Raw genomic sequence first — 9,749 nt, 5'->3', positions numbered from 1 at the left:
TTTGGATCAGCTTCACTTCAGGTTTAAAGTATCATTTACTAACTTTACACGGGCTAATTTCAATGTTGGGAAGGTATTGTCGCAGAAGAAGTAACTTTACAGATACGCTGGTTTGTAAGCTGAGAAATTCTTTAAAATGTATTCATGAGGAAAGTAAACTTTAAACAAACTACAATGTTGTAAATTGGCTCTCATGGTTGTGGTTAAGACTATGCAAAGGGCTTGAGAAAGAAAAAAATGAGATTAAATGCGGTAAAACATTTTTCAAAAAAATCAGACAACAAACTAAACCATAGGTTTGTATTTTAATCATTTAAAGATAACACAATAAAAGTCAAAAGTACAACATACTGTACAATAAGTAAATATGTTTGCGTTAACTTTTCTTTGGATCACCCAATATAAAAATCTGTCATCTTACACTGCAGCAATGATTGCATATGAATCCTTTAAGAAACCTCATCTTTTTTAAAACAAAAAAGATTAGATTTGTTTCTCTGAAATCCTATCTTTTTTAAAACAAAAAAGATTAGATTTGTTTCTCTGAAATCCTTTTGTACATTTCCCAGTAGTATGTAAATACAATGCTATATAAAAATATAGTGAATAATGAATGCAAACATCCCATCTTTTCTTTTTAAACGAGGCAGTAATAAAGAATACAAAAGGTAAAACAACTTCTACATACTACACAATAGATACACAAAGAACTTGGAATGCAGGACTTAAGCTAAAAAAAAAAAAGACACTAGGTATTTCTGCTTAACAGACAAACACCTTCATTTCTCATAATATAGCCAAAACAATTGTATGGGATTTGTAAATATCAATGCACTGTCTGAAGAGTTTCATCCTGCAGTTAGTTATTTATTCCACTCCCAATGTGTTCTGTACCTACTAGTACAAATATGGGTTGAGGGTAAGTGCAGTACTAATACAGCCTAACCAGCAGAGAGTGTACTAATGTAAGGTAATACTAGCAGGTATACACTGAGATCCAGAGACCAGGTCAGTACTAATACAAACAGACAGAGCCTACAAAAAGCGCAGATACCAGTCTAGGGTATTGTCCATACATACAGGGCATGTATTAATAAACAGGAAAGAAAAGCATGATGATAGTACAAGGCATAAAAACGTATTAGCACCTAAATGCCAATTGTAAAGTATTAAGGTAAGCTTTTTTGGTTTTGGATTTATAAATAAATGCTGTTAGTATTACTAATGATTTAATACGTGTGGACATTTTCCATTGCATGTGTTCCAGTTGTTAAATATATTGCAATATATCCTTTCTATTTCTTAGGTTATCTTTAAAAGCAGATGTGGATTTCATTTGTTGGAAGCGCTTTATGCAGATGTTGCTGGTGTGGACAGGTATTTCTGAAAATCAACACATTCAACTTGTGAATCCTCAATGTTTAAAACACTGGAATGCATCATCATTTCCAGGTAAATAATACTCTTCAAATTAATCTGTAGCTTAAGTTATGAAAAGTGGCACTTTTTGGTGAGGGCATTTACTTAATACAAAAAGGATTCAGACAGTTTGGTCTTTGGAAACTCAAACTTGGCAACAATACACTGAAGACAATGGAACTCACACCTGCACAAGCTTCACAAAGTTCTAAAATGGAAAAAGTTAAGCAAATGGAACCATGTTTGGTTTCTAGTAGTTCTAGTTCTTGATTCCATATGATAAGTTGACGGCCTAAAGCAGCAACAGACAGCTTTTTTGGCCAAACAAAACAGGTGTGTTTTAAAACACTATAACAGTGAGACACCACATGGTATTTCTGTCTTGAGCTGCATACTATACCATGCCGAGGTTACTACCCACATACTGGTTTTCCAAACCCATATTTGTACATGTTTCCTCCAAGATACACAGAAATCTGGCTTTCTATTATAGGCATTTCTTTGCTTTAGGCTGTCAAGCTGTTGGGCTGGTACTTCCTATATTTATCTCCCACACAGCTGACACTCAAAAGAAGAAAAAAAAACAAAACAAAACCAGAGCAGCGGCACATTTTGTTTATCAAAAATACTGTTCTTATTCTACAAAAAAAAATATATATATATTTATCTATACATGGTTTCTAATGGCACTTAATTGTACACATTAAAAATTAACAGGTTGTACGTAAAAGACACTCCTGTTTACAGGTTTTGAAAGTGCTAGAAAACAAATAGATTTAAACAAGCCATGGGAGGAAAAAAAAGTCATCAGCCACTATACTGGAGCAGTCAGATCAGATAGTCATTAAACTAACATGGGAAAACCACTTCATCCAAGAGAAACAAGTGTATCAACTCAATTATTTAGCTGGTGTTGATGACATATATGTGTATCATTTTAAAATAATAACAGTATTATTATTAATTTAGTTTTTCCTCCCAGGACTTGGAAATATACATGAGGTGATGTGTTGTGTTATTATGAGGTCCTGTTTAAAACAGCACAAATATTAAAAAGAAACAAAAGCCCCAATTAGTTGTTTATACTTCGATCCAACAGAAGGGTCTGCTTATAACAAATGATAGTACAGTTTGCCATTCCATTCAACTATTTTTGCTGAATCTAGGAAGAAGCCAGATGAATAACATAATGCTGAAGGCAATGTGTATACACACACACACACACAACCCAGTTGTACTGATAACTGGCAGACCATTTGAATTGTGAGCAATTTTAAACTTCGGAAGAGAAGTCGTCATCACAGGAAGTTTGATACCAAGAAAGAAGAATGTAGATTTATTCTCTCAGGATACTTTTCAGCTTTAAAAAAAAACAACAATAAAAATACTTTATCTGTAATATGTTCAGAAACAAAAGGTAATAGATGCTTATTTCGTTTATAAAAAAAAAGCAGTTTATATTAGAAAGACTTATAAATACATAAGATATAGTTACAAAATATGTAGGAAAACAAATGAAATGGCACATGCTTTACCAACATGAATACAGCGTTATTAGGATCCACGCATGTCCATTGTAATGAGGCTAAATGTCCAACAACTATTTATTTTCATTGGCTTCTCCTATTCTTAAAAAAAAAGTTTCAATGGCAATGGACTGGTTTATCTTACACTTGAAATCAGGTTATGTTTGTAAAAGCCATCACTTCTTTCACATCCGATCCCTTACCTGGTAATCTAGTTATGATTTGATGTAGTGGGGCACATGGCAAAAACAGCAGGGAGGTCAAAAGGATCAAAGATGGGTAAGTGCATTATTCCAGGAATGAGCAATATTATACAAAAACAGGCAAGGGTTTAACCTGCTCATGGCTTTTATCTGAGATACATGCCTGCCTTTAGGAGTACAAACCAATGCTTTAAAATCCAACTTGCCTCTCAAAAACATTTCGTGCTAGAAATCGTGTTTGTCCCTCTTGTGCAGAAAACTTCTAGTTAACTTTTTATTTTGATCTTAATTCAAATACAGTGCTTTCTGTTGTACCTTTGAACAAGGTCTTTGCTACAGAATAAAAAGGGGACCACTGCAGTATTTCTAGTGCTAAACTGGGTTTTAAACCTTGGACAGCACTCCTTTAACCATATAAGATTACCAGGCTCACTAATTGGAGCTATTGTTTCAGTCTCTTGCAGGCTTCAGATAGCAAGACATTTGAAGTAAAAGCACTTATAATCCAAAGGGTGTTGTTTTCTTAGTTTAGTACAATGTAAAGTCTTGGTTATTACTGTAGACCTAAAATCACAAACCCTGTTTTTTTTTTTTCTACAACAGCTCAAATATACTGAAAACCAATACTTAATCTAAATTCAGATCAATAAACTGCAAGTCATACAACTGTATGGACACCAATTCAAAATGTCAGTACTTTATACAACTATCTAGACTTAATTTCAATGAAAAAAAAAAGCAATATATTTTTTCGTACACTGCAAAGAAATTCTTAAAACACATTTTATTGTTTACTATTCACATATGTCAGGGTTATTATACTGAATGTCTAAAACCGACTAGAAAAAGAAATATTATAATAATAGCAATAACAACAAACAATTTCAAAACTGGGCCAACTGTGACTTGAACAGATTTGAAAAATGAATGTTGGGAGGAAGACTTATTTATCTGCAATAGATATATTGGGACAAGTATAAAAATGGGTAATTGAGAGTAACCCAGATGTGACTGATCATGGGCTGGGCGGACTGTTTCTCAAATTGTCAAAAACTGCCTTATTAAATGACCCCCGCTTGAGATGTGGTATTATAGTGGTTCAACTAAGTACATGTCATGAATGTTGGGTTTTCACAATTTCTGAGGCAACCTTATTCATTGTTCTTTAACTGCGTTGCTCTACAATTTAAAAATATTCAAGTTTGTTGTCGACGGTAATACTAACCTGGTTCAGTTCTGCTTTTTGCAATAATGGGGTGTCTCAAATCAGTCCTGTTCATTTCCATTTTTAGCAGGCTGAGATCAAACCACTTCAAACTAGCACGCCGTCAGTCCCAGTTACGGCTGTGGTTTGCTGGCATAAATCTGTCTCTACAACTTTGAGCAGCTAATGCAAAGGATGCTAGGGGTGAATGCTAAACCTCAGACTTCTGAACTAAAACAAACATGCATGTAAGTAGATGGCCGTCAATTCATTTTACTATTAAATATTGGAGGTAGATGAGTAAATTTGACAATTCTACAAACATAACGTAACAAACAAGCAACCTTTGACCTTTGTGTAATATCTGGTTGCAGATCAGATTTTTTGCTTAGAGCTGTTCATTGTTCGGAGCTTTCAGAAGCAAGTGAACTGGCCACCACTATGAGGCCAACGTTACCTCTAGCCATTGTGGGTAGTTCAGCAGCAAGGATTTATGTTTTTATCACACAATTTGCACCCTGCTTTTATAGCTGGCATGTATACTATTTGTATAATTAGAAGACTATGTATGTGTGGATACTTTTAGTGCCATTTTCTGCAAAAGAAAAAAAAAATGTATTTTAGCAGCTTTTAAATAAGTGTACTGTAACTTTTATAGCAAATTAAACTCACGGACAGAACCCTATCCTTTTCCAACAGGAGCGCTCTCAGTAATGGTCAGCGAGTGACTGACTCTGTATTGCAAGCTTTACTCCAGTCATCACCAATCAAGCATTGGGGAAATGCAACAGAGATCCAATCTGTAGCGCTCAGAGGAGAGACTATCCATTGTGCTGAACCCACTGAGGAAAATCTACTAGATCAATATTCCACAGCACAAACTAAGTGCCAATATATCTATTTGATGTGTGTATTTTAAAAAAGCAGAAATGTCCTTCATTAAACCAGGGCTTACCGGTATAATATTATATCTGGCAAAGCAGCACTGTTGACCCTGCAAATGAGGTGAGAGTTTAAAATGGATCTGGAGTGAAGTTGCAATATGATGCTAGCAATCTTACAACATTCATTAATGTTTATTGCTAGCATTAATTTCCTGACAATGATATTCACCTGAAATATTTATTTTTACCATCTGTAGTTGTGAAATATACTTTTATGTTTTTACCACCATGTGCATTCCAGTTTTCTCCTTGGCAGTACTGTGCTTGTTTCCACAATAGCAGTTTAGATGAAGGCCAGATATGTGTATTTCTATACTGCTAGTGAAAAAACATTGAATGCACATGTTTGCGTGCATTGGCTGATGAAGGAAAAAGTGCTTTTTTTATATATAAAGTATACATCCCCATCTTAGATGATGTAAAGTATTTGAATTGTTTGTCTGTAGGTCTGGTTTTTGTCATGTTATTTGATACCCTGCGTGTTGAAAGCACGGTAGCGGACTAAGAAACTGAGCCGAAGAGGTTAGATTTCAACCAGTTCATGTAGTTATCATTCCTTCACTAATTCTTCATGATGTATCCTGTAGGGAAAAAAAAACTGCAGAACAATAACACGCAGCTGATGAACTGCCACTTCAAGAAGCTATAGGGAGCGTCTTATAAGAGGAAAGAAAGATCATAAAATATACTATTACTAGTCTTTGATAAGTTTATAGCACTGTACCTCAGGAATCCATTCTATCTAGTTATAGAAAAACAAACAAAGCCTTATAAAAGCTTCTTAATATAAAAGATTTAGCTTCCTCCGGCTAAAGAAAGCTTTATGCGTTTTAGTAAGGCTCCTTATTAAGTCTTCAACATGGTGAGGGGGATTTTAAACAGCTCCCCCCTCGTAGTGGAGCCCTATTGAAACGCCTGGTGAAAACGAGGCAAGGTGGTTGTGCTGAGGCTGGTAGTGAAGACGGGAGGGAGGGTGTGGAGAGGCCCCAGGCTTAAGCCACTCCCAGATCCCTGGGACTCTTGAAGTTGAGGTTGCAAAGAGGTTAGGGGAGACTGGTGCTCCCCTTGGGAAGAGTAGCCCATGACTAACCCCCCTGTGGACATCGGGGGGTTGTAAGGAGGGAGGTTCAGCGGCAGGAAGCTGAGCAGGTGTGAGAAGTCCATGTTAGCAGCACAGAAAGATTCGGCAATGATGGCCGGGCTTTTGGACAGGAGGTGCTCCCCGGAAAGGTCGTCCAGGGACTGGTGATGTTCCAGCCCGACCTTGGGCGGAGACGGGTGGGGCTCTACAGACAGGCCGCTCTGCAGATCCATGAGGAAGCTCTCCATCTCCACTTTGATGGGCTTCTCCTGCAGGCATGAGGTAGATCCAAGCTGGTACTTGTGTGGTGGGGGCTGCTGCGGAGGCGGGGAGTGGTGGTGGATAGGGGAAGGAGACTCCATGGGGCAGCCCATCCCCATGGTGGCCAGCGAACTGGGCACCAAGGTGTGCGAGACCCCCGAGTTGGACATGGCCTGCAGGTGCTGGTTGTACATGCTCATGGGGAAAGAGCTGGCGAAGGGCTTGCCCATCATGGAGTCTTTGCAAGGAGGCATGCACATCATGGGGCTGAGCTCCTCCTTCACGGAGATGGGCGAGCTGGAGTGTAGCAGCCCCAGCATGTCGGACGGCTCCGTCTTGATCTTTAGCAGCTCCTGGGAGTGGCTCTTCTTGACGTGCCTGGTCAGGTGGTCCTTGCGGCCGAAGCGCTGGGCGCAGTACTGGCACAGGAAGTCCTTGCGGCCCGTGTGGACCACCATGTGGCGGCGCACGTCCTTCCGAGTGTAGAAGCGGCGGTCGCAGTGGTCACAGGGGTGCTTCTTCTCCTTCACGCCGCCTGAAGACTTGCCCGAGTGGCTCTTGAGGTGCTCCAGCAGCACGGGCGTACTCTCGTAGCTCTGCAGGCACACCTTGCAGGTCAGGTCTCCGCTGGTGGCAGCGTGCATGGCCACGTGGCGCTTGTAGCCCAGCTTGGTGTTGTAGTTCTTCCCGCACTCCTCGCACTTGAAGGCCTCCTTGTTTGGGTCGTGGGTCTGCAGGTGGTTCTTCAAGTGGTCTTTCCGGTGGAACATTTTCTCACAAAACGTGCACTGGTGTGTCTTCTGAGGAGAATGTGTGGCCATATGCCTGCGGATGCAAACGTGTGTTAACAAGAAGAGATCAATGATTTGGTGGTTTTTAGTTTTAATGCATGTCAGCTTGCTTTTGGCTTCTTTAAATTTTTTAACCCCCCCCCCCCAAAGAACTTAAGATGGTGGGAGGAAGGTTTTAATACACAGTCAAAATAAAAAAGAAACAAATACAAATCGTAGCTGTTGCAAACTCTGTGAAACAAGAAATAATCAATGTAATTTATTTTTAATTCTAAAAACATATTCAGAATGAGAAATGTAGCCGCACAAGAACAAGTGGCAAATCCTTTCAATGAATCGTACTTGTTGTTTAAGCGGTGGTGCGGCAATGGTACACATGCTTACCCAGTGTCTCTACTGCATCCCTGTATATTTACCTGAAGAGTTTATACTTGGAGACAAAGGCCTTGGCACACTGGGCCTGGGAGCAGCGGAAGGGCTTCTCTCCGGTGTGGCTGTAGGTGTGAATTCGGAGCTTGTCCCGAGAGCTAAACAGCACCCCACACACCTCACACTCGCTAGTCCTGGGGGTCCTGGCTTCCCTCTCTGCTCGCAGCGCCTTCCCGGCGGAGCGAGGGTCCTCTTCCTCCTGCGTTAGTGTGGTAATCTGACCTTGGGCATCGGCGGCAGCTGCTGCCATGGCAGCCTTAAGGGGCTGGTGCCATGAAAAGCCGGACGCTACACCCCTGCCTTCCAGGCTCTCTTTTGGCTGCTGTGCTGTGTGATCAGACTGGATTAGACTGAATCACGCAAGGAGGCTCCGGGGCTGGGTCTGATCCAGTTCAAGGAAAGTAGCAAGTCACCCGAATCTAAATTAAAAAAGAGAGGGGTTTCACAGAGGCCAAGCTACTACAAACTACTCGCGATCCCATACGCGATTGCTACAAGGTTGGCATATTGTGGGAAAGCCATTTAAAAGCACCATAAATCCAAGCTCTAGTACTAAATTCACACACACACACACACACACACACACACACACAGAGGAGAGAAAGCTTGTACCTTCACTAACAGGCGTCCCAAAGCTCGTCCACGGTAGCCCACTCACCCAGTCCCAACACTGACAGTTGGGGGTGACCAAGAAGTACTGCTGCACATCTTCACCTTCCTGTAGGGGGAGGAAGTAAACAGGTTTAGAAGAGCAAATCAGATATTAACACTATAACCTGTGGGAAGAGCCACAGTGGCTTCAGGGGAATGCAGGTAGAGTACATTTGGCTTAAGGTCTACTGGATGGTTATGGTCTGTGGACACAGAAAGGCTAGTTATGAAATCTACCAGAACAATTCTACATTATTTTAGGGTTCACAGAGGTGTCTGCTCCAGTACTTGACAAGCACTTTAATTTTTGCATTGTAAAGTCTATTTGTCATCACTAGGTGGCACCAAAGTACAAGTCCATAGTTATATTTTCTCCTATAATACTGAAAAGTGGTTGGAGTAAAGCTCCCACCAACATGGTGGCTCTACACACTGGGCTGCTGATTCAGTGCTGACAAAAATGATTCCCAGGTCAGACAAAACCACCTGTAGTGTGAAGGCCTTGTATTGTCAAGAAGGCTGGGAAATTGCATGGCGTTCTAAAGCAAGGTCATGACCTCTTTGAACGCATGGTCTCATATAAATTCTGATTCCAAATAAAAACATTAAAATAAATGTTAATCAATATGGGTAATAATAATAATAATAATAATAATAATAATAATAATAATAATAATTAGTAGCCTAGTTAGTAAAAGATATACAATTAATGAAATGCTTAAAAACTTTACATAACAGATTCAGAGAAGTACTGAATTCAGCCCCCGGTTTCATATTAACTAATCTGTTCAAGACCAGCACACAACCAGCAAATACATTTCAGAATGAAAATCAACCACTGGAAGTCTTATGCAAGTTTTCAAACCCGATGTCAGTCCCTATTTGCGACCACATTTCCACAAGGTGGTCTAATAATGACTGAATCTGATGAATGCTTCAGTCATAATGACACCCACGCTTCCATCCCTGCAGATCACCAGAGATATTTAGTTGATATTTAGTCGACAGCTGGAATACCCCTTGCCCTGCAAAACAAAATGACATGCCCCCCACTCACTGTTACTGGGAAGTCATATCTACTGTTACATACATGTTGTTCAGATTATCAAGCATGAGAATGACTATCTATAGCTCCTGGCGCCTGACTAAATTCAACCAGGCCACCTTCTCACGCCAAGCCAGTCAACACTGTAGCACTGCTACTATAGAAGGGCTCAACACAAACACATACTGCTGTAAC

General features: G+C 40.0%; 1 protein-coding gene across 1 annotated transcript in view; it reads right to left on the bottom strand.

The window, feature by feature from the left end:
* Positions 1-286: 286 nt before the first annotated feature.
* The window catches only part of LOC131696502 (zinc finger protein PLAGL2-like), a 36,037-nt gene continuing 26,574 nt past the window's right edge, over positions 287-9,749 (bottom strand). The window contains exons 2-4 of the mRNA XM_058991050.1: positions 8,471-8,576; positions 7,846-8,277; positions 287-7,463 (exon numbers count right to left, since the gene is read on the bottom strand). Of these exons, the coding sequence (XP_058847033.1) occupies positions 6,200-7,463; positions 7,846-8,108 (1,527 nt within the window). The 5' untranslated portion in view covers positions 8,109-8,277; positions 8,471-8,576 and the 3' untranslated portion in view covers positions 287-6,199. The remainder of the gene's footprint in view (positions 7,464-7,845; positions 8,278-8,470; positions 8,577-9,749) is intronic.

Source organism: Acipenser ruthenus, chromosome 18 (assembly GCF_902713425.1).
Source record: "Acipenser ruthenus chromosome 18, fAciRut3.2 maternal haplotype, whole genome shotgun sequence".
Lineage (NCBI taxonomy): Eukaryota > Metazoa > Chordata > Actinopteri > Acipenseriformes > Acipenseridae > Acipenser > Acipenser ruthenus.
Note: the sequence above shows the minus strand (reverse complement) of the source record. Positions and strands in the feature narration are given on the sequence as shown.